Source organism: Anas acuta, chromosome 4 (genome assembly GCF_963932015.1).
Source record: "Anas acuta chromosome 4, bAnaAcu1.1, whole genome shotgun sequence".
Lineage (NCBI taxonomy): Eukaryota > Metazoa > Chordata > Aves > Anseriformes > Anatidae > Anas > Anas acuta.
In genome coordinates, this window is record NC_088982.1 from 29,916,376 (window position 1) to 29,941,281 (window position 24,906).

At 41.1% G+C, this 24,906-nt stretch overlaps 1 protein-coding gene across 3 annotated transcripts in view; it reads left to right on the top strand.

Moving 5' to 3' along the window:
* Positions 1 to 24,185, top strand: part of MTHFD2L (methylenetetrahydrofolate dehydrogenase (NADP+ dependent) 2 like) — a 36,759-nt gene extending 12,574 nt beyond the window's left edge. The window contains exons 4-8 of one of the 3 annotated variants that reach the window (XM_068680439.1): positions 156 to 308; positions 1,048 to 1,155; positions 6,859 to 6,951; positions 13,493 to 13,618; positions 24,045 to 24,185. In XM_068680439.1, the coding sequence (XP_068536540.1) occupies positions 156 to 308; positions 1,048 to 1,155; positions 6,859 to 6,951; positions 13,493 to 13,618; positions 24,045 to 24,052 (488 nt within the window). In that variant the 3' untranslated portion in view covers positions 24,053 to 24,185. Of the gene's footprint in view, positions 1 to 155; positions 309 to 1,047; positions 1,156 to 6,858; positions 6,952 to 13,492; positions 13,619 to 22,264; positions 23,795 to 24,044 lie in introns of those variants that run through there. The other 2 variants (XM_068680437.1, XM_068680440.1) reach the window with 2 other exon arrangements.
* Positions 24,186 to 24,906: the final 721 nt, after the last annotated feature.

The window sequence follows — 24,906 nt, forward strand, 5'->3', positions numbered from 1 at the left end:
AGATGACTAGGAGGGTTGAGGTTCTAACTTTCATCATTGAGGGGGAGATAATTATTTTAGCTAGATGAAACTTTTTTTCTCAGTGTAATGATTCGGGTAGGATTGATGACCCCTGACAAGTGAAAGAAATGTAATTAGAAAGCAATGTTTCCCAGACCATATAGATGAGCGAACAGTTTGTAATGCTATCGCACCCGAAAAGGATGTGGATGGATTTCATATTATTAACATTGGACGTCTGTGTCTTGATCAGCCTTCGATAATACCTGCAACTGCTGCTGCCGTGTGGGAAATAATAAAGCGGACAGGTAAGAAACTGAACAATATTGAAACTTTTATTTAAGAAGCAGAAAATGAATGAAGTCAGGTGTGAATGAGAAGGTGTGGGCTATCCTAATGTTTTGCACTCATTGAAGAACAGTGTTTAGGGGATCAGTCTAAAAAAATAAGGAGGTGCCAAAGATAATGAGATTTTTATTTTTATTTTTTACCAGTATTGTAACTATTAATTAAGCGTAGGTGGTGGTTCATGTGAAATACTCAAAGCATTTTTTTTTTTACTTCCTTTCTGCTTGTTAGTGTTGCAAGGAACTTAGAATATTACCTAACTTTGTGATTAATTATTAAATACAAGATATCAATTTGTAACTTCTTGTGGGGCAAGGTGGTGGGGAGAACAACAGAAATGAGAACATGTAATTGGTCACTAGAAGGGGAAAGGATAGTTATAATATGACATTTTAATGTGTAGCTATAGATGCTCCTATTGACTGACGTACGAGCTTCTGCTTCACTTTGTGATCAGAGAACAGAAATTAAGTCCCTCCGAAAGGAAGTTTAGATGACCTGAATTAGTTGCCAGTTCTGTTTCTACTCTGAAAGTCAAAACTTGTTTTGGGGCTTCAATGTTGTGGGTTTCCAAGTCATATTGGTATCAGCATTCTGCAACGGCAAATAATTATATATTGGGCATTGAGAAGAAGGGGTTTATCTCCAAATAGCAAAATAAAATCTTGTGCTCTGTTTTGTTCTGTGTTTTCTTTGAAGGAATCCAAACATTTGGAAAAAATGTTGTTGTAGCTGGGAGATCTAAGAATGTTGGAATGCCAATTTCAATGCTTTTACATACTGATGGAGAGCATGAAAGACCTGGCGGTAAGACGGTCAATGTTGTCAAGTATTTTAATGCTTTAACTTGCAAAATCATTAAAATTAAGCTAACCTGAGGATTCGGATAAAGAGAGAGCTTCTCTGTATTGTGTGGTAGTTGCAACTGGAGCAAGGAAGTTAATTTGCTGATATATTTATTTCCTGATCATTTCTCAGGAGAGAAGGTTAGTTTCTGGACTGAACATTTTCTGGTGTTACATCATCACTTTCTTAACCTTCTGAAACAGCTTCCACTTAAATTAAGGATCATATCCCAACTTAAATGATTCTGTGGATGGGACCTGGAGCAACCTGACTTAGTGAAAGGTGTCCCTGCTTATGGCAGGGGAGTTGGAACTAGATGGTATTTAAAGGTCCCTTCCGACCCAAACCATTCTATAATTCTAAATAGCTAGCACCAAACATTGAGGATAGTACCTGACAGCCTAGCCTTAGAGCTACAGCAGTTTGTATGATGTTTATACTAAGTACAATAGCTTCTAAGTCTTATCTTCACACTTATATAATGCTGATTTCAAGTTTTTCCATACATAAATAAAAGCATTAAATGTGATGCTTATGTTGTGCTATGCTGGTTAGGCTGTGATTATGAGGACACTAATTACCAACGAAGTAGCTTTTCAGTGTAAGCTTTATGATACTATTTGTTGGTCTGGGGGATTTTTTTCTGCAGTGCAGTTTGTATCCCCTTGGAAATCATAGGCTGTAAGGGAAATGTTTTGGAGTAATTTTAATTATAGAAGCATGTATGTGCTGCTGTAACTATGTTGTAGGAAACAACAACAGTATTCTGTGTAATATTTATTTTTGCAGGTTCATTTTGATGTTAGAAACTGCCACAATGGTGTGCTCAAAGGAGGTAAACGTGGATGTTTAATCCCAGGCAAATTTAATAGGAGTGGAGTGAAATCTGTTATTAATATAATGAAACGCTAAAAGCTTCTTACTAATCATAGAGTTGGTTTTTCCATTCAGCCTCTGTGGGAAAGTTGCTATTTGAAACTTCTCGGAGTGTTTGAATTGTAATTACCATCGGTGTGTAATTTTGGTCTCATCCCCATTCCTGTGAAAATTAGTAGGATTTTTGCCATTTACTGCAAATACTGGGTTCCATGTAGTACTGGCAGTGCTTTTCAGTGATCCAGCAATGAAGCTGATAAGAGGCTTTCTTTGGTGCAGATTGACATTGTAACCTACTCCCATGTTTCTCAGTGGGAAATTAAGAGGTTTAGCAACCTGTGGTTCTTTCAGCAACTTATTCTAAAACCCTAAGCAGTGGTGCATAAGTTTTTATGCTGTAAATAGTGTTTTGTAGTTGTCATCTTTTGAGTTAGTTGGGTCCTATCTGAGTTTTCTTATATTCTGGGACTGTAGCTGTACCTATAGCTGTACCAGCTGTACTGGCCAACAGTGTGACTTGTTCTTGGGAGCTGGTCTGTGAGCCTGCTGGGCTATGAATGAGCTTTGTTCTGCAAGGTAGCCTGCCTAGGCTCTCATTTCTGGCATAATGCACATGTACTTCACCAGTAGTGCCATTTGCTGGGGTTGTCATTTATGCTATGCATGTCAAGTGTGCTGTGTGGGGACAGAAAAACATTCAAATATACCTCTCCCCACCCTGGAATCTAGATGTGAGAAGAGTTAACTTGTTATTGTTACCTATTAACCTTATCTTTGCTTATTCTGAACAAGTGGATGCCTTTATAAGGCAGTCCTTCTTGTTTTCCAACCTGCAAAGCAGTAGTATACCGTGTAAGGCATCTGACAATAAGAAAATAAAAGAACATCTGTTGTTCTTGCACACTGAACAGGCACTAAACACATATTGGTTGTGTACCTGCTAATAAATCCTTTCCAAGCTGAGAATACAGTTTGCACTCCAGACATGTGGAGTGGGTTACCTTTGAAGATCTGGTTGGTGTTCTGCAGTTAACTATCTTGTCCTGCTCAGAGCAAAAGCCTGGCTGGGTGTGGAAGGGAAGGCAGGCTAGACAGCGGTTTCAGCTCTACCGCAGTGGTTATCACAACTGAGGGACGTATTGTGACAGAGGAGAAGCTGAAGTCAGTTGAGATAAGCTGAGACAGGCAGTGAAAGAGAATGCATAAAGCTAATGGTGCCTGAAATGGAGGAGGTGGAGCTAAAGTACAGATTGGAAATGTGAATGTAGTAAAAGTAATGGCTGAAGTGGAATTATCCTTTCCACCTGTGTTTTAGCAGCTGGTAGCAGGGCAAGATATATGTGTTAGAGATGCTAAAGCTACCTCGTTTTGTAAGTGTGCAGCTGCTAGATGAAATATTTTGAACTTGAAAATGACTTGTAAAATCGCACACTCTTATTTATTACCGAGCAGTGGCAGGCTTTCCTCTATGTGCACATATAGAATGGTTTAAGCTCGTTAAGACAAATTAAGTGGAAGCTTTTTTTTTTTTGACTTTCTGTTGATGAGGTTAGAGCCCAGATGAGACATTGCCAGTGCTGATAAAATGCGTTCGGTTTATCAGTCAGGATAGGGTTTTAACAGCAACTGGTACTGACTTCGTGAAATAAATGTGGTTGAAAAGTGATGCAAGGTGTATGGATAGGTTTTTAGGTTTGTTTTGGTGTATTTTTATTTTTTATTTTTTTTTTGTTAGTAGGTTTTCGATTCTTCAGAAGCAGAACTGGAAAGCTGGGGTCTGTCTTCATCTGTGACATGTAGAAACTGTAACGTCCTGCAGGTGGCGATAACTGATCACGTAGGAAAACTATCTGTAAACTTACAGAGCAATTTGTGTTCTTCATAGACAGGTCAAGAGACTTTACATTATAAGCTAGGGAATTAGCTTTGCAGTATCATGCTAAACCTTATTTCCTAAATATCTTCCTCTGACTTCTTACAGTACAAGTAACAGTGTAAAAGCAGCTATTGTCTGTTTTGGCCTGATCTCAAATGGAAAATCTACTCTTTTGGAGGTGTCTGTAAGCTTCTGGGCTTACCCCTCTGGAAGGTGGGGTTGGCTATTTATTTATTTATTTTTAGTGTTGGGAGTAATTGCTTGGTTTCAGGAGCTGACTACAGACATGCATTTCAAAATTATTGACAGGAAATTATTTTAATTCTTAAAAGCTGTGAATATTAATAACTAATGCATTGTTTTCTCTCATCCTGCTTGCTGAATATAGTATAAGAAGTAAAAATAACCTTACTATATATGTAGCTTTGGAAGTAATGATTGTAGCTCCAGATAGAATATCTTTCTTATCCTTATCTGAACATTAGATAACAGAATATTATTGTTCTATTCAAACCTTTATTTCCAGAATCCAGTGTTAAGGTTGACTTCCATGTGTGAAGGATCACCCTTCATAGAACATTTCCTAGAGAAGGGAAGTGTGTCTCACCAAAGAGCAGACATGACTGTCCTACAGCAGGCAGCGTTTTGTTTTTAATTTGTTTTAGAATGAGGCCTCCAAAGGAGGAAAACTATAGCTGTCTCTACAGTCTGTACATGACTCAAGAATGTGTGAGACCTCCATAAAAACAAATCAACAATTGGAGAGATGATGCTTTAGATTAGCAAAATCAAAAGTAACAATGAATAATTCTTTTGTCATGTTCCTCTTTTTTTTTTCTTTTTTACTATTATTAGTTACCCTTTGGATCAATAAGTGACTTTGGAGAGAGGGAAAATAGAAGGAATCTAGACATGCAGGCTTTATGTACTGTTTGGGATGTTTCTATCGCAAGAAAGGCTAGCAGTGCAGAGATGTTCTTAAGACGATTGTCTGTCTAGGCTTTTGATGGACTTGCATACATAGGAAATAAAAGAACACTGGTGAAAGATGTCTGCTGGCAATTCTCATTTCAAGAAATTGCTTCTGTACATCTGTACTTCTTTGTCATTAACTGAAAATACCTTCATTTGCTCTCCTTGAGGACATGGTATGAGGTGTAGAGACTGAAGGAGGACAGGTGATAACTGAAGGAGGAGGGGGATGAAAGTTGTGAGAAAAGAGCCGAGAAGTCAGAGTGCAGTCAGGTTGAAGATGAGATGCTTGAGGAAGACAAGTAATGAGATAAGAGGTCCAGATTAGACAGTCAAATGCATTCCAGAGGCAGCCGCTGTGGTTGTAATGACAGAGATGGCAAAAATCTTAAGTTTAATGGCTAATAATGTGACTTTGGAGCCCATGATGAATTGAAGGTGGAAATGAGGGGATATAACACCAGACAACTATGCAGTACAAATAGTTGTGAGGGAGAAGCATGGCATCAGAATATGCAGGAGTTTCATTTAATAGCTGCTATTTTTGCTGTTTTCATGGGCGGTCTTAGAGGGACTGCTACCCTTGGTGTTGCACTCAGTATGAGACCTCAGTCCCTATTGCCATGTCACTTCGTTTTGTGTGCAGTGGTCTCTCCAAAGCATCTCCCTTCATTTGCACAAGGTTTTTTATGCTCTAGCAGCAGGGTTTATTTGTAGCTTCTTGCCAAGCAATGTGGATACATGCAGGAGCAGGCCCCAGAGCTTTTGAGTTTGCCTAAAAGGATGTGGTCTTCTGCTTGTGATAACTTCAAACACTTCCTACTCTGGTATCAAGTAAGTGTTCAGCAGTTTTTCCTTTATCAGGAGATAGAAAAGCTGGTAGGGCATCTGCAAAATCTGAGCGCCTTTTAGTCAGTCTCTTCCATTCCTGTTCTTGCACTTGAGCTACGCAAAACAATTACTTTAAATGCTTTGTGTGTGTGTGGAAAAATGTATGCGTTTGATGTATTTATTCCTGAAGTGGTTACAGGGATAAACATGCTCAGATCCATCCAACTGGAATCCTACAGATCATATAAATATTGACGCTGCTGTTGATTGTGTTCTGCATGTATGTTGAAGAACATCCCTCCTCACTGAAATCTGTTAGTGTTCCAGTTAACAGGGGGATTTTGCTGTCTGCCCCCTGCATGCAATTGTTGTTTAGACAGTGTCTAAGCGAAGACCTTTAGCCCAGAGTGTCACTGTTGTCATGGCTGCTAAGCTTGTTCCCTACGCAATTAGGCCCTGCGAAGAGAAGAGCCTTGGTTGTCATCGTGTGGCTTTGGTCAGATGATCAGCCGTGCTCATTCTTGAGAGGGAGCACATCAGTAAGAAATGATGCTACTTCACTGAACGTGAATTACTGTTTGTTCCTTGAGCAGTCAAAATTCGTCAGAAACAGAGGCCAAAGGCTAAGCACTGACCATACAACAGGATGTCAAAGGGAGCGTCCAGGGAGTTTCGGGACAGATGAATGACAAATGTGGTTGAGGACAGAGGTCTGAACACGCTGATATTATATTTGAAGCTTTAGTTTGTGACAATCAACAGCCTTACGGTGCATTCCACAGGTTGTGCTTAATAATGTAGGCAACAAATTCCATACTGGGTTTCTCTGTGTAATTCTACTAAGTGTAATGAAACTGATGGAGTCAGTCCACGGTATATGAATCAATTAATCCTGCGTGAGTTTTTAAGGATAAGTACTTTTTCATGCGTGTAAAAGGCAAGTGTTACAAGCGTTCTGACTGTGCTGAAGTAAGTGATGCATCCCAAGACAAATTTGACAGTCATCTTTACTGTTTCTGGTGGACCACAATGATTCACATGTACCTGAAAGTAAATGCTTTACAGGCCTTCTGTATGTATCAATTAATTGCCCGTCTTTTGCCTTTCAGGTGATGCTACAGTGACCATTACTCACCGATACACGCCGAAAGAGCAGCTCAAGATCCATACTCAACTTGCTGACATTGTCATAGTAGCTGCAGGTAATATTAGTTGTTAGTACTCTCATCACAATGTTTACAACGTAAAAAGAAAAGCTTAGTGTCTGTTGATGGCACTACTAGCTATGTCACCTGCTTTACCAAATATTTGGTGCTCATGCTTGCTGAGGGTGTTGCAGTATGTAGGATTTCTTGTAAGAAAGGCAAGTGATCTGGCTCTTTGTTCTTGCCCTTCACATTTGCAGACTCATAAACTGTTTCTCATCACATGTGACACCTTTCCCTTAGGGAGACTTCAGAGTGAACTCAAGACTGGGAACCAGTTAGTGCATAGTTTATACAGGTATAATTATGTAAATTAAAACATTCTCTGTACAGTGCAAAAACCATGAGTCATCTAACTTTTGACAGGAGGGTTTCTTTAAATCAGCTGGAGGCTGCATTCATGAAACAATGGTATCTTTCTCTTGCTGTTGGAATTAAGGGCAGCCTTGGCAAATTAAATGGTAGTTTTGGTAACATATGCATGTTATTCATGGCTGATTTTTTTTGTTGGTATGTTGACAATTATCATGTCAAGAGGAAAAGAATGGTAATTGCCAAAAGGAAGGGCTCTGAAAGATCCATGTCTATGTTCTTAAAGCAATGTAGAACGAAATACTTTCTGTTTGACTTGTCTAGAAGAAAGAAACAAGTAGCAGTGCTTCTGAGCTTTTTTTTGTTTTGTTTTTACTTGACTGGAATTTATTAATTCAAATATGAATTAAGCAGGGAAAAAAAACAAACAGCCTCTGGTCAAATTCTGTGTCCCCTTGCAGTTCATGCCATCTTCCTTCTCTGATACTGCTTTGGAGGACCACAAACAGATTCTGTCTTTGTCCTTTTCTCTTCCCTTCCTCTGTCTTCACCATTCTCAAGACCAAGTCCTGGGAAGTTATTTTCCAGATTTGGACAGATAGGTACATGTCCAAAGCTCATCACTTCCTGTTGAAGCAAGATGTCCTTTTTTCAGAGCTTAATTGCGCTACCTCTTTCTCATGCCAGGTCAGGAACAAGAAACAGCTCAGTTCTCCCACATGGGATTACTCAACTGTGGGTCAGACCAGAATTCTCACACGGAAAGAAAAATAATGATGTGTCTGCTAATTGGAAATAAACTAGTAATATCAACATATACTGCTTCTGATTTAATCATAGTTTAAGGTTTTTTTGTCTGCTGAATGCTTTGTCATCAGTTACGCTTGTAGTGAAACATTTCAGTAGCAATTCAGCTGTGTTTGTTCACATTATTTTCCTCATGTCATTTGTAAGAAGAGCATGATACAACACTTATTACACAACATGAGATATGCTTTGAATGATGAAAAAACCTAGGGCTAGATTGTGCAAACAGCATGCGGCCCTGCCCCAGAGAGAACTCTGGGGAGGAGGTGTCCCTCCATGTTCCCCTTCTTTAGAACTGTGTGCATTGGGCCTTTGGGATGGTGCTGGGTTCAACCCTCGAAACATGTGACCTATGAAGTGAGCAGTGCAAGAAAGGAAGCATTTACAGTGTCACAGACCACCATGCAAGATGTGCAATGGGAAGAAAGCTTTCTGTGAGTCGGTTTCACCCTGAACTCCACCATAACTGCCTTCTCTCTCCCAGGCAAGGCAAGAGGGGAGACAATGTGATGAAAAAGGGCTCAAGGGTTGAGATGAGGACAAAGAACTGCTCTGCCATGGTACACCATGCAGGGGAACTGCTGAGGAACTTGTGTTCCACTTCATCCTCACTTTCTTCACTGACCACGGTGCCTGCAATCTCGTTTCTTACATCTTTTCTCAATCTCCTTTCCCAGCTGCTGTTGTGCAGCCATTTGTTTCCTTTCTTGCCTGTGTTCTCATAGAAGTCAAACCAGTGTTGCTCATTGGTATAGCTCTGCCCAGCATCGGCTCCCTTTTATCCCTTGTAGAGTCTGCTGGAACTGGCTTTTAGCTAACGTGGGGCAACTTGTGGACTCCTCACTGAGGCTTCTCTTTCAGCCCTGCTGCTACCAAACTTGCCACGTAAATTCAATACACTGTGTAAAAGAGCAAGATTCCTATCTTCCTCTTCCCATATAATGCTCTAAGAGCCACCTGCCCTCTGCCTCCCCTTTTGGTGACTTGTGACAGTAAGTGTGTTCATTCTGTTGTGGTGCTCTGTCTCTGAGGAGTTTCCTGTTCACTTGCGTTCATGGTTCTCAAACAGTTCACACCAGATGCTTCTGTCTTTATGCTGGAGTTTGGGAATGCCCATCTTCAGAGGCTGCTTCTTGTTTGCTCCCATCCTTGGTACCCTGGTTGTCCAGGTACCCTGGTTGTACGGATTTCTGTGATGGTAACTATTGATGCAATTTATTCCTTCTCTCTCGTCCCCTCCCAACTCATTGCATCATAAGGCATTCCCTTAATTCTCATTTTCATTCCCTCCCTGAAATCTTTGTCTCTGCTTCCAGCTGGAGCTTTCTCAACTCTGTGCCACACAGCTTTTGCCTTTCTAGCCAGACTGTAGTATTTCCTCCCAAGCACACCTGGCACTTTGCATCCCACTACAGACTTCATAAGCCGTTGTCCCTGCCTATGCAGACATCCTATGGTGTCTGCTCCTGTTGCAATCAGACCGGTCTCATACTGACAGACTAAGTACAGCTTTAGTTATGGTGCTCATGCAGCTGTTGCAGTGTTTCCAGGGCAGTGATGGAGGCAGTAAGCAGTCTTTGTCTTCTGTAATCTGCTGCTGCTGCTCTCTGGGCTTTCCAGTCTGTCTTGGGAGAGGCAACTCACCTGCCTGCTACCTTCGGAGAGAAGGTGAAGAGAAGGAACAGAGGTGCCAAATGCCAGATGAAATTCTTCTGGGCAAACTTTAGCTGTCCCTCAGGACATGATCTGTGGTCCTCCTGCATGGGAATTGCTGATTTGCCAGGGTGCTTTATTCAGCCAGTCTCTGGTTAGCTTCCTCAGGATTCAGCTACCTTACAGTTGTTCTACCTAAACTGGGATTACGGAGGAGTTTATTTTTTTTATTGAAAGCATGATTCACTGTTTTTTGACAAAAACTAGTGAAGAAAGATTTTCCCACATTCTTCAATCACTGCATTTTAGGAATAGCTGCTCTAACGCTTATCTCTCCCTACTTGGTATGTAAAGTAGGCTTAAGTAAATAGATCTGCTCATTTGGTTTGGGGGTTAGTTTATTTGTTGCTATTAAGTATTTGGCCTATTATCAAACCATTTTACAAAGGGTGTAACTGTGCAACTTCCGTTAATGTGCTTCCATCCCTATCACACACAGATCATTAACCCCCATAAGACGAAGGCATTATCCAATTACCAGCCAGCTTGCGATTGATTGCATAAGAGCGATGAAGTAGATGCAGCCAGATCTTATCAACGGCATAGGAAAGAATTTGAGGTCTTGGCTTGCTCAACATTAAAAGCAGAGTTTCAAGCTTGCGTCCTATGGGGGAGTGAGAAAGGAAAGGAAGGTTCTTGTGTTGCTTGTAGCCAAATGACTTGCTGGCAGACATCCAGCACTTCAAATGAATCCATAGCCCTTGTATGCCAGCAGTTGCCTCCAATAACACCGTACTCCCAAAAAACATGGATGTGCTTTCTTCTTTTTTTTTTTTTTTTTTCCTTCTGAGAGAAGGCTGATTTCATGGAGAGGGCAGCAGAGGGAATTTAGATTCCCCCTTCGCAGATACTACTACCAAGGTAGACGTTCTTCAAAGAACGTAAAACTGAAGGGGTAACTGAAGAAGCAGGGTAAAAATTTAACTTATTTGAAATTTGCAATTTCCTTTCATTCCAAGCTGGAGTCTGTGTAGCAGGAAAGAAATTTTGGAAGTCATTTAAAGCAAATGCACAGAAAAGATTGCAGCTGTTGCCTTTAAGGTGTGATAGGCTAATGTAATGCAGATGATGGCTGATGACTTTGTAGTCTTGACTCTCTGATAGCGTGTACTGACTTAGCACTAGATAGCACTAGACGTAGGTCTCAGATAGTAATTTGCCTTAGCATTTGAAGAGGTGGTTCATTTGTTCTGAGTCTGTCCAGGAATTAATTTTCAGATGTCTGGTCACACATAATGCTGCTGTTGGTAAGCAGTGCTCGTGTTTCTGTTCTAGGGCAGCGTTAAACTTGCTGTTCATTAAGAGAGCTTCTCCTGAACTCCTGGTACTTGAAAGAAAGGTCTTTTGTGTGCATTCATTGGAGCTGTTGGTATGCTAGAAAGGCATTACCTATTACTTGAGAACGCTTGGGAAGTTCAGTGAGATTAATCGTGAAGTAAATGTGTAGTGCTGTCTGCTGTGGCAGTGTTCTTTGTGAAATGGAAGATGCTTACAGTTTGGGACTGCTGCTTTAGAAAGCAGTGTTTTGCTATCCCTTTAGTAGGAACCGGCTCAGATACTGTGGGCAATTAAGTTGTCATTGTTGTGCTTCTCTTGTCCTAGCACCTAAATAATTGTTTTGGTGTTGCTTGCCATGTATACAGATAGATGAACTGTGCTGACTGGGAACATATGCTGTTGCCTCAAGTTTTTTGTCCAGAACTTGAAGTGACCTTTTAGCATTTATATGTGCTGACTATCAAACATCTTGGTAACGAATATCAACATATTTGGAATTTAAAGGCATTGAGAAAACGAGTTGTATATGAAAGTGCTGTGGAGGCTTGTCACAGCACTCTGCTAGCTAGGGTTTCTTTACAACAGAAGTGTCAAATCCCAGGAAATTATCCAGATGTAGCTCACCTGGAGCTGATGAAGGTATGTGATGCTGAGGTCAGGCATCTTTGGTCAAGCAGGGAAGTCTGTTCCAAGTGGCAGAATGGCAAATCATAGAAAAGTAGAGCAAGGAAGGTTTTTGAAAGCCCCTGTCTTAACTTTTGGTGCACTGCGATGGATATTTGACATACCTGTTCAATCTGCTTTTAACATTTCCTGTGATAGAGACATGGTTCTTTTCTTCGGCTACTTGCTCCCCTGCTCCTCTGTTCTTATGGTTTAAAAGTTCTGGACAGCGCAGCAAAGAACAATTTATTTTTTTGCATAACATCGATTGTGGATGTTTGTGGGGATGGGAAGCCTAGGTACTTTTCTAGTGCCAAAAGCTTTTTTGTGTTTTTGAAGGCTGCCACGAAATCAGGCAAGTTCATTCGGGGCAGCGTTTCCTCATAACCTTCATTGTTCTTGTTGGTGCTCATAGAGATGGACAGGCAGATCAGAGAAAGCTGGCATCCACAGCAGGAACATGGTATCCCAGCTGATGTTGTCTGTTGAAGGGATCAGGAGTTTTGCATGTCTTGCAGTAGTGTGACTGTCTGTTCAGGTTCAGTTGATCTAATTCCAATTTTTTCTTGTTGAAAAGTGACCACCTAACCAGTTGCTGACTGCCTTGCCTTTGCAAGGAGTAATCATTTGTATGTAAAGGAATGGTATCTTGCCTTTCTTGCTGTTGAATGTCAGATGCTTTTTGGTGCTTTTCTCCTTTTTGCCGGCGGTGTTTGAAATCTAAGCTAATCTGTTTCAAGTTCTTTCCAGCTTTGGGTCATTTGCATTTTGTGTCACTACTAAATAGTAGTTGTTCTCTTCTGTCACATTAGTGTCATTATAAATGAACACCTGGCCCTTGTAGAACTCTTTCCACACACACTTAGGTTTTCATAAAGAACCACCAGAGCCTGTTGTTACCTACCAGTTATGCCTGAGTACAATTACCTGGCCAGGATTCTATCCAGTATGCTTTTCTTTTCTCACTTAGGAGGTCAGGTGGAAGAAGTTCTATTTGAAAGGCAGTTGCTTTTCTCTTGCAGACGGATCTGACACTTATGGGTAAATTGAGTTGGCCCCTTTTTTTTGTTTGTTTGTTTCTGTTGTTTACCTCATTCATATATTGGAGTAATGAAAAATAAGCTGGTGACATAGATCAGATTCTCTCACCGTGCTTTTTTTTTTTTTAATTTTTTACAATAACATTTTGTGTAGCTTGTATTTAGTATTTTATTAACTGCCTGAAAAGTATTGCATCTAAGGAGTACGTGATCGGTCAGAGAAGACAAGAAGAGTAGCATGAATCGAATACAGATGCTAAAAAAAGCCAAGACAAAAGAAAACATTGCCAAGATAACATACATGGTTTGTTTCAGAAGTTCCTGACATTTCTGGACTGGTGGAATTTCTTGTAGCTCATGCAACACCTTTATCATCCGGCTTTTTTTTTCTTTGGAAAAGTTATGAAGGTGACTTGCCACCGCAAACCGGCAAGCACATGGTTCACTGGAATCATGTTGACTACATTCGTGACCACAGGCTTATCTGAAAATATTCGCTCAGAATAAACAGCTGTCAAGCTTTTTGTCTAAAAGTTACAGGCTGTGTGAAGCCAAGGAATAATTGTATTCTCTGTGTGATGTGTCAAGAAAAGTTTAAGTGAAAGATTTCTTTTTATTTTTTTGGTGTAAGTATACATAACACTTGCATACACACATTACTATAACTTGGAACTGATGACCTAAGACTATCTGTCTGTGTTAATCAAATACCTTGATGATTCCAGGTATCCCGAAGTTGATTACAACCGATATGGTCAAAGAAGGTGCAGCTGTGATAGATATAGGCATCAATCATATCCATGATCCTCTTACGGGAAAGACCAAATTAGTTGGGGATGTGGACTTTGAAGGTCAGTGAAACACTAATGTTTTTATCCAATAGGTTCACATAAAGTTGGTGGGATTCTTTGATGATGAATACTTTGAATTGCTCATGTCCCAGATAAGACAACACTTGAAGGAGTGTGTGTTTGTTTTCTTAAATAAGAAACAAGCAATTTGTTCATGTACCTGCTCTTAAGAAATGATATGTTATTTAACAGCAAGCGTTACTTCTAATTACATATACGAGCAGCCTTTAAGAGATGCAGATGAGCTCTTATGGATGTTTGGTGGCAGCAGTTTTAGAGAGATGCTTGTCTCCAGGCTTCTTTATCCTTTGAGAATCTTTAAAGCGTCTCAGAAGTATGCATGCACGCTCACACACAAACCCTGCACAAAAACAACACACAGTTTCTGCCCTTTCACAAGTGTAAGGTTTCCCACTGATCATAGCAAATACTGTGATACTACAATTTCTCAAGCCTCTTTTCACACTTAGACTTAAATTTTTGAAAACGTTAACCTCTCCTTCAGAAGTACCTTTTATACTAAAGTTTAAGGTGGGTTCATCTTGGGCTCTTTAAAATCTTGGTCCAGGCAAGCCTAACTGAGATAATATGTGATGTTACATATTGATCTTTTTATGTTTAATGTGTTGCAGAGCAAGTTTACAATGTAATTGGATTAAATATCTCTGCTCTGGAGAAGCTCCAGACTGGAATAGCAGGATTGTTGCAGTCGAAAATTAAAGCTTATTGGCAGAGTTGTGTGGGAAGCTTAGACAGCATTTACCCACATTATTAATGGTTCTCAACAGTTCCTTATTTTGATAAGTATGAAAATAACCCACAGGGTTTTTTTCATAGTTATTAACATCTTGGCTGGCATAATGTCTCAAAGCTTAATTATATTCAGAATGTTTCTAGCCCACTGTATGTATTTCAAATTACATCACTTGCTTAGTTCCTGCGTATTTTACTCATCACACATGATATCTGTCTGCTAAAATCAATGAAATTAACCGCACGGGTGTAGCTAAGTCATTGTTTCAGCATGCATTTGGGAATTTATAGCTGGATGTATAAAATAGTTCTGTTAGAAATATTTTTCTAGAGTGCACCTTGAAAAATTTTTTGAGTTGTTACCCTGCTTCTGCCATCACAACTAAAAGGTTGTTTTCCGTATTCAGAAATAAACTAAAATGAAGTAGAGAGGAGTTGCAGGTTTTTTTTCCTGCTTGTTTGTTTTAGCATGTTTGAAAAACAATATGACTTTCAGAAACTTGACAGCGTGTCCTTTTTGTTTGTTTTCTTTAAATGTATGACCTTCTGAATGTAATGAGTCTAGATTCAATGGCCATGCCATGATTCAGAGTTTCAGCAATGCACTGTATCTGTCTCGTCATGTCTGCTGTGGGTTGCTCTCAGGATTTTACCTGGGGGGAGGGAAGATCCAAAAAAAGAGGGAGGAACTTCAACTTGGATTATGCCACTGCAGCTCCAAGTAGCATTTCACTGTGCATTGCCAAAGGGAAATTGTTGTTGGTTCATTAGTATCGGTGAAAGTTTCACTAAATCTCTAACAACAAAAAAAACTATCCCTGTGTATACAGTTCAAAATACCAAAGAGTAAGTCACCCTTGCCAAGCACTGATCTGGCAGTTAGGAAATGCAACAAGCTAGTGTATTCATGTACTAAATCATTTTATCCTTTCCCTCCTGTTGATCACTTGACTGAATTTATATTTAAGCTTAAGTGAAAATGATTTTTGCAGTTTAAGGCCAAGCACACAAGCTGGCATGACGTACGGCACCTGTTTAACGTAACGTAGCCCACCAGGGTCTATTCTCTCATCCCCTTCCTCAAGCAGAAGGATGTTTGGGGTGGGAGTGGGGGTTTGGTGGTATGAAAAAGATTTAACTGGCAAGTCAGAGGTTAAACTTGATTTGTAAGAAATGGTTGGGGGTGGCTGACTTAACCGGGCCATCGGACTAAAAACCCTTGGTAGAGGAAATACACTTGATGAGGTAGATGGAAACAGCTTTTATTCCTTTGTAATGTCTTAGCAATGCTTGGATCTGTCTTCTAATCTAGGGAGCAGGTCTGAAACAGGAGTTGATCTCTAACAAGAAGGGGATGACACTTGAAATAACTGTATTTTTTAATGATTTTTTTTAATGCATTTGTAAATTCGGTATAAGAAGTACCTGAAGGAAAAAATTCTTACCACAGGCCAGGAGAATTTGATAGCAGTTGAAAATTAGTTTTGCGGTTCTGAAATATGTTCTAAAATCTGCAAGTGTTAGAGTCACGTCCGCTCGGGCTGTAGGCAGCTTGAGCTCCATGCAGTCACCTGCAGCCAGAGACCTTGCTGGTGACAGTACTTCCCATGGTGGCCTGAGGACTGACTGCTGCTGTGTGTGTGTGTGTACACCCCCTGAAGCCAAGGGACACACTCTGGCTGTCCTTTAAACTCCACTACATCAGAAGAAACGACGAGATGGTTTAGTCTGCTGAAAGCAATTTAACAGTAACCTAAATATCATGTTTACAGCTGCTCAGGCGGCTGGCTTTGTGGTAGTGGCATCCAGACCCTTCGCACTTTCCAGGCTTACCTGTTCATTCTGGGCAAAAATCCCAGGCTGTGTTTTGGGATGTCTTTAAATAAGGCTTGTGATTTTTCCCTCAAGATCCTCTTTATTTTTGTGCTCCAAGTTGCTCACATTAAAAAGATTTTATTTTTTCCAGAACACTTCCATGTGCAGTACTAAGATATCTAGAAGAGCAGGAGAGAAAACACTGCATTTAGGTGGAGGTCACCTGTGCAGCTTCAAGGTACCCAGCTCGATGTCGCTGGGATGTTCGAGACTGCATGGGCATCTCTCCACGAGTTACCAGCACAGCATGTTCAGTGTGCTCCTATTTATGTGAAGAACTTGCCAAAATATTTGGACCAGGGAGGGGTCGCCTTGGAACTTCCGTGAGCCACCATGAGGGAGGATGGGAAGCAGTGTCATCCTTAGATCATCGCAGCGCCACTTGAGTTACTTTCAGGCAGTGAATTTCAGTTCCAGAAAGGGGCACATGTTTCTGTGGACAGGATAATGCTCGTGTGGGTGTAGCTGGCCCAGTTTTTTAGGGCTTTTGTTGCCACAGCATTAAAGCTAAAGGGAGAGGAGGGCTGTGAGGACCAGGAACGAGAAATAAAGCAGCAGCTTACCCAGAGCATTTAACTGAAACAGCTCTTCTGGGTGGAGCACTGTTGCCAGGTGTGACTGGTAGAGCAGGGTGGCAGCACACCAGTGTAGGAGCTAACCTTTGTTACACAGGAGCCTCAAAGAGCTGCTCACCTCCCTGCCCTGCTACCTGTCCGGGGCTGGTAGCAGACCTTCCAGGCGATAGTAGCTATTTTCCAAAAGCACAGCATTCAGAGCTACTTCCTGAGTTGGGCCCTAAAAAGCAGCTGCAAGGCTTCCCTCAGTTTGCTGTCATCACCCCCAGGTAGCTCCTGCCTGAGAGTGCCCTTTTCCAAGGCTCCCGGTGCCCTAGCATTGGAGGTTTGTCATAGAACCAGGAAGGAGCTTTGGTACACAAATTGCCACTGCAGCTTTTCCAGCTCATTAAAGGTGGTGTTAGTGCTGAATTGTGCTGTTTGTGGGGTACGCAAGTCTTTGTGGTGTTGGGCAAAACATGTCAAAAATGATCACTAACAGTATCTGAAAATGAACTGGGACAGGCCTGTGAGGCTGAAGTGTATAGAACGGTAGTGTAGTTTCCTTAAAGAGCAAAACAGCTTTTGCTGGCTACATTTGTGTGATTCTTCCCATATTTTTGACAAGCAGCTGCTAATACTCAGTTTTTAGTCTTTATTGTGTACCTATGAAGACAACTTTTTATTTAAGAAAGCTTTCTAAGCGATATAGTTGGAACATCAGTGGAGGGGTTTATACATGAGAATTGTTCTGTAATGCCTAGGCAATGTAACAGATTTTGGACAAGAGGTGCCCAACCACGAGCAGGGAGAGGTTTCTGGTACTGAACAGCAGAGAGGAGTACCCTGACAAACCAGCAGTACAGTGACCAGTGGTGGGCATGTATTGTAAATCTGCTTTCAAGGAGGGATGATCAGATGCAGTGACCACAGGAAAACGAGGGAAGGGAGGTGTTGAATATTGTTAAGGAGGAGAATGGAACAGGCTCCTGTAGCACTACCAGGTGGAGCAAACACATCAGTTCAATAAAAACCTGGGAAACAGATCCTGTCCTGATGACTACCAAGCCGTCGGGCGAGGTGACAAGTTTCTGAGATTTGAAAGAAGCCAGTTCCTTGGTGGAAATGGGGGCTCTGCAGTTGTTTCAGGTAGGGTTTGTGGGATGCAGATGCCCCGGCCTTGTGACAGCAGTCACTTTGATGGTTGTTTGCTGCTGCTCTGCGTTCGCTGTGCTACCTTCCAGGCTGTAGGCTTCTTCACCGACTGTTGAATCCTTTCCAACATATCTCTCTGTGCCGCTTATCCAAACAGTGGTCATGAAAACAGAATGTGGATGTTCCAGCTGCTTTTGCTACTGCTTTTTTTCCTGTTCAATTTGAAGAAGTGACATTCTTTCTGCAAGTAATACAAGTCCCAGTATTACAAGTCCAGTCTTCGTAATCCAGTCACCACGTTGTTCCTTGATAAAAACCAGGGGTAGCATTGCCCGTTGTTACACTTTGCTAATGCAAGAAACCATCTTATTTTGCAAATTCTCGAATCTTCACTCCATTTCAAAATAGTGGCATGTTGCCTATTTTCATAGTTGTGTAGGCTACTAGTTGCAACGGGTGGATGCTTCTAAAGAGGGTTGTGGGCAGAACGTTTTGCTTGATGGGAATGTTAGCACTGGGTTATGACTGCCAGAAGGCCAGACAGAGCAATCACTGACTGCTGGCAGTAAGCTTTTGGATAGGAGAGTTTGGATACTCCCTCACAGAGGAGTCTGCATGTCATGCAGGGGTCTAAGGAAGTCATCATTAGCATCTTGAATTTCTGCTGCCACTGCTTATTATCCCAGGGCTATTGCAATATTCCATCCACCTGTCTCTGCTAATAAGCTAAATTTGAAATTAGCCATGCTGCATAATTTTCTGCTGGAGATCGTTAGCGGGTAATATCAAAAAGAAGGAATTGTGAGAAATGGGGGGTGTATTAGCTGAATGGTATCCCACAGTGCACAGTGAATAATCCCAAAATGTGTGTAGAGCAGAGCATGGGCTATCTACTGTCAGTGCTGGGCACGTGAGTTACACTTGCACAGTGCTGCAGGGATGCAGTGATCCCAGGGAAGCTTTACAGGGACTAATAAAGCTGTGTGGAAACAATGCTTAGGCAGGAATTATTCTGCATCACTTAATGCAGATGCACAAGACCCAGAATTGCATTCAGGTTGAGACTTGCCCTTGGTTTGTGTGATTAACCCTATTAGGTGTCTGATGTTCTTAGCTTTAAAGGGACGTAGGAATGAAGGGCTGTTTCCAAAGCAGTGGATCCTGTTTTTCAAGGAAATAATCTACATTTCATTTCTTCTGAAGAATCAAAGGAAGATTTTCAGATTCTAAAGAAGCTGCAAAATAGCAGCTCCTCCCCCATAGGCACCTAATTTGTATACCGACATTTTCAAAATGGCCAGAGAAATGCCTGGGAGAACTGCACGCATCTCCAGAAAGCCAAGGTAAAGCTAGGGACAAAGTGCTGCTGCTGCTGAGAAGCAGAAACAAGACCTTCTGAAGGAAGCAACAGTGCAGCACCTGATGTGCTGGGATGAGATCAGTCACACTAAAAGTGCTATTTTAGGACCATCTGGCCAACTACACTTTGCAAGGAAAGGACCAGGTTATTTTCCCCCCTTTGATCACTGGCATTCATCTCAGAGAATTACATTCACCAGATGGAAGTTAACTCGTAGAGGTGGAGATTTATCAGATGTAACTTAGACACCTGTTATTTAAAAATCTGGATTAGCTTTTGTGAATAAGATATCCAGGTGCTTGTATTCTAGCTGATATAAAATAAGGCTTCTGCCAGGCTGACCCACAGCTATTTCCATAATGACAGAGTATGGTAGAGAAATTTCCCAACAACTTGTGAAAACAGAATATTGTGTTTACTCCTGAGCACAGTTACTAGCACTAGAGGCAATGGATGTTATCCATGATGTTCATTAGAAGGCTGCTTTCAGTAAGGCACGGTCGAGCTCTGGACTGCACCTCTGTGTAAGTAAGATAGGAGTGTTCTGAATAACACCGCAAAGAGAAACGTGTAACATTGCCATGGAAATGGGCTCATTTCAATGTAAAATGTCTAAAACATTTTGTATGTTAATTGTTACAGTGTTCACTTCAGATGTGGGTACATTTCAATAATTATGACATTGACTTGGGAATTTGCAGTAAGTGTTAACCATAAACACCCATCTCAAACAGTAGGCAGCTCAAAATAGTATAACTAATAAGACAAATTATTTGTGTTTGAAAATACTAAGAATAACTGGGGAAAAAAAAACACCAACAACTCACATTGCAATTTGTTTAGCTTTCCAACTTTTTAATAGTATATCTGGTGGTACCAATCAGCAGAGTAATTAAAACCTTCTCAGCTGTAATTAGCAACTCTCCTCAGTGAGGCTTAATCTGCTCTTCAGTTCAGAGAGATATTTGCCGCTAACTTCTGTGAATCCAGTTGTTAGGGCCCTGCATTGAGGAGTTCAGATGGTGGTTTTCATTCCCTTTAACCTCCCTGAAAGTCTCAATAAACGTTTTGCTCAAGAAGATAATATCCAGTTCTTCAAATTCTTTTCTGATAGTTTTTCTAAGAGCTTGTTATTCAGAACAATGAAGCACCACGTACTTTGAAGAGGAATACACTTAAAGCAGAGGCAAGATATGCTGCTCGTTCCAAAATCAAGCTGCTAAATTTTCCATCCATTGATTGCTTCTCAGGGTTAGGTATACGTTTAGATTCTGCTATGTAGTGGGTTCTGTAAAATCACAGAACTGTTAAGGTTGGAGAAGCCCTCCAAGATCATCTGGTCCAACCATCCCCCTACCACCCATGTCACCCACTGTCACCCACTAATCCATGTCCCTTAGCACCACGTCCAACTTCTCCTTAAGCACCCACAGGGACAGTGATGCCACCACCTCCTTGGAGGGCCCATTGCAATGCCTGACCACTCTTTCTGAGAAGAAATGTCTCCTCATCTCCAACATGAAATGGCTGTAGCTTCGGGGTTGCTCTTGCTTGGTGTTTTCTGTGTGTGTGCACCCTGTCAAAAACGATGCTTTTCAAATAGTCAGATTCACCACAGACTGCATCTATGTGGCAAGCTTGCAGCTTCCTTCCCCAGTTCATTTCAGACATGTGGTGACAGCAGGGTGAATGCGACTTTCCAGGAAATTGTTTCTAAGCAAGGGCTAGGGTTCACGATAGCATTTGGAAAAAAACTTCATAGTACTCAGTAATATGCCATTTGGACTAACCATTTTTAGCAAATAACTGCTCATTATGGTTTGCCATGCAATGAATTCCCAGCCAGGTGCACAGAATTCCTTTACAAGTAACCTGAAATTTCAGTTTATTATATCTTGCACAGTGAATATGTCTGGACTTTTAGCTACGTGATATTAATTCCTCATGCAAAGAGTTGAACTTGATGGGTATTACCTTAAATGCTTTAAAAAAATACAGGCATACTGATCTTCTAGCACGAGCACTTGAGATACATGCTAACTTTGGCTAGTCTGACATGCTATGTGGTTGGAGCTAATTCATTTTTGTCTTTGAGACTTAAATAAAATCAGTGCCTCCACTTTAGTATAGGCGCCCTAGTAACACTTCGGTGCTTTTTTAAAACAAATAAATAAATAGAATTTTAAATAAAACTTCTCTGAGGGAGCTGAGTATTTATGGCTGTCATTGCAGTGGGAATTTTGCCACTACCATCTGTTTTTCCTCATGCACAGTTGTATTTATTGTTCTTTATCCGCCTTAGGAAGCAAAAACCAAATCAGCCAGGAAACTGTTCTCTCCCACTACGTTTTTCTGAAGCTCTTTTTTATGATGGTACAATGTCTTTGTTAGAAGCTGCAAACTGCAGTGAGGAAAAGAGGCTAAAGAAGTGGTAACTTGATTGTGTTTTGCCGTCAGTTTTGGTAGTGTCCTGCTCTTCTTGCAGCTCCTCAGAAATAGGTTTGCTTTGGGCCTTTAACATTTTGCCTTCAGAAGGAGATCCTTGGTGTATTGAGGGTGGCATCAAGGTCCGCAGGTGCAGAGCCGCCTTCCCGGGGCAGTCCTGTCTTGGTAGCAACGAGGTTTGGTGGGAGTTTCCTCCCTTGAGGAAAGCCTTCTGTGGGTAGATTGGCTTAAGCAGATTGTGAAGCTATGCCCTGCAAATAGCTCCTGGATAGTAATACTCAAATCAACAGCACTACCTCACAGCTCTGACTGTATCCCAAGACTACCATGGTTGTAACAAGATTTCTGCCTTTTCATTTTCCCGTGTTCTCCAGTCCTGTCCCGAGTTATGGGCCTTCGTGTTTGATATCAGTTAGGCGTGTGTGGACAAATGAAGGAGAAAAACGTTTTTGGGCATGTTCTTAGTCAATACCTTTTCTTTTTTTTTTCTCTCTTTTCTCTTAGAAGTAAAGAAGAAAGCTGGCTTTATCACACCAGTGCCAGGAGGGGTGGGACCTATGACTGTTGCAATGCTTCTGAAGAACACCCTCATAGTTGCTAAAAAGCTCCTTTACTAGAGCAAGCAGGCTGTCTTGGAAGAAGAATCCAAGTTGTTCTATTTATTGACATACAAAACCTTTATTTTTTACTACAAAGATATTTATTTCTACGTTGTATTTATTTTTTCATGTAAACTATATTGAAGGTGATGGTTTACAAAATGTTAAGATGCTTTGTGTTACCTCCCACTGACTTGTGAGCAAAACTGAATTGGAGAATGCGACCTGTGCTGATGTATTGGTGGTGGTCGACTGCGTGTGTGAAAATGAAGAACAAAGCTTGAATTACAAATATGCCTGTTTATTTTGAGATGGGGTGCTATTGTCGAGTTTATTTAAATACTTGGGACCCTCAACCCTGTTTAAAATATACAAAAACTGGATTTCAGCTTGCTAGATACCTTTTGGGTTAGGTTCTGATGTCATGGAGCACTCCACGTGTAGTTTAAAGTCTTTAATATTATATTTTGGGTAAACATTTAGATAGCATCAATCTTAAATCTGAAAGGAATGAAAGACTGGAATTTGTTTCACCTGTCAGTCAGTATTGCTGGCAATCAATGCAAATGCTTAGTATGCATTTTAAAACAGTTGTGTACTTAAACATTGACTAAACTCTCCTCTTAAATATACTTAAGAAGACTTCATGAATAGGCACCTAGAATTGAGGCCAGAATTGTTTTCTTGCCACGTCTGGATTTGTTTGACTATGTTTTCACACATGGTACCTACAAAAAAAAAAAAAAAAAAAAAGCTTTGAATCGGTGACTTGGTTGGATTGGACTTGACCTGGATAGAATGTTGTTAAAGCGACTTTTAATGTACATTTCTATGATGCTGGGGGGGGGAAGAGAAAGAGAGAAGCAAAAGTTTATCCATGATGGAAATATTTGTATTGGAATTTGAAATAATTTACTTGTTCTCTTGTTTTCTGAAGCAGCATGAAGGATTTTAGTTCATGGTGGAAGGCTAAGCCCTTTCCTTGTTTACATTTTGCTGCTTAGAGAGAACTGGATGGGATAATAAGATGCTTGCTTTAAAGGGAAATAGAGACTGGGAAAATAAGTGGGAAGAGGAATAATTAGCAGTATGTTTCTATACCTTAATCTTTTAGTTCCAAAGACAGATCCAGAATAGTCTCATGCAATATGAAATTTCAGATGGCATTACTGTGAAGATGCCAGGTTTACTGAGTGTATGCACTATCGACGTGAAGAGCCGCCCCCAGTTCCCACTGAAGTCAGTGGGAATCAGTTTGGGCTGTTGTCTTCATAAATTTATCTCATTTGGGCAAACTTTATTTCAGTCATGAGCCTTTGGCATATGCCAGTAGACTCAAGATTACTTGAATGGGGAAGAGAAAGAAGTGTGACTCAATATTGCTTCTGTTTATTTAAAAAAATAATGCTTGCTGTAATAAAAAGAAGGAAATGGATCATTGTTTCTGTGCTGCTTGTTCTTCTGATGGTCTTTCTGAGAGTTTTGCTTAATGTAGTTTTTGTAAAATAGCTTTACAGATGCATTACTAAGCACGTGGAAGCAATAGTGCAGACATTTGCTTATCTGTTCAAATTAAGCAGTTGGTCAACCCATCATGGGCTGAAGTGGAATAAAACTTGTTCAGTTCTGCAGATCTTTCTGTGGCAAATGTTAATACAGTTGGTGTTGTTTTTTTTCTTTTTCAGCATGTTAAGAGTGGAACGTTGTTTGTGTTTTGCTTGTTCAGTATTATTTTTTGTTCACTTTGCTTTCCTGAACCGACGGTCATTTTCTGTGCTTTGACTGAAAACGGACTCCACATTTTTGGCAGAAGAACAACCTAAGGCATTTTGCTTATGTCACTCGAATGAGTCTGCCTCTTTCATATCCTGCAAGCAGTTCATTGTGCATCTTCAGCTTTTTCTCTTTTCACCTCTCCCGGATGAGTTAGCCTTGCACAAAAGCCAGCCAGACGGAGGTTTCGCTCAGCGGCGTGCTGGTCTGGGAGCTGCCAGACGCATCTGTGAGAGTGCTCTCCGCCGTGACGTCCAGAGGTAACAGCCTGTTTCCAGCCTGAAAAGCACGCTCGTGTGCCAGGACCCAGCCAGGTCTGGTCCGAGCATAAACACCCCGTGGTGGACAGCCACACGGCCTCGTCTGCTGAACCCTTCTCACAGGCCTACCGCGCCCAGCTCTGTTGCCTAATGATGAAGCCGCCTCTCGGATTCAAGCCGGATTAAGTTCCCATTGTGCAGATGTGTGTTGAAAGGAAGGCTCATGAGACTTACCCCTGCTTGGGACTGATAGCAAAGGTTACCCAGGAAGGCACACGCACTCCCGTCGATCCGGGGAATGCACGAGCTGCACTAGATCAGTGTGCAGGCATGTGGCAATTCAGGATACTGAAGGAAGGGAAAAGCCTCCTGGAATGCAGTCCATGAGCAGGAGAACGCATAATTAAAATGTGCATAACTAGCTTGTGTTTTTCCCTGAACTTATGAAGTGGTTAGATTTAATCCCATAGATCACTGAGGAGAGCGTGGCGTAGAGGGAGAACTTGAGCTGACC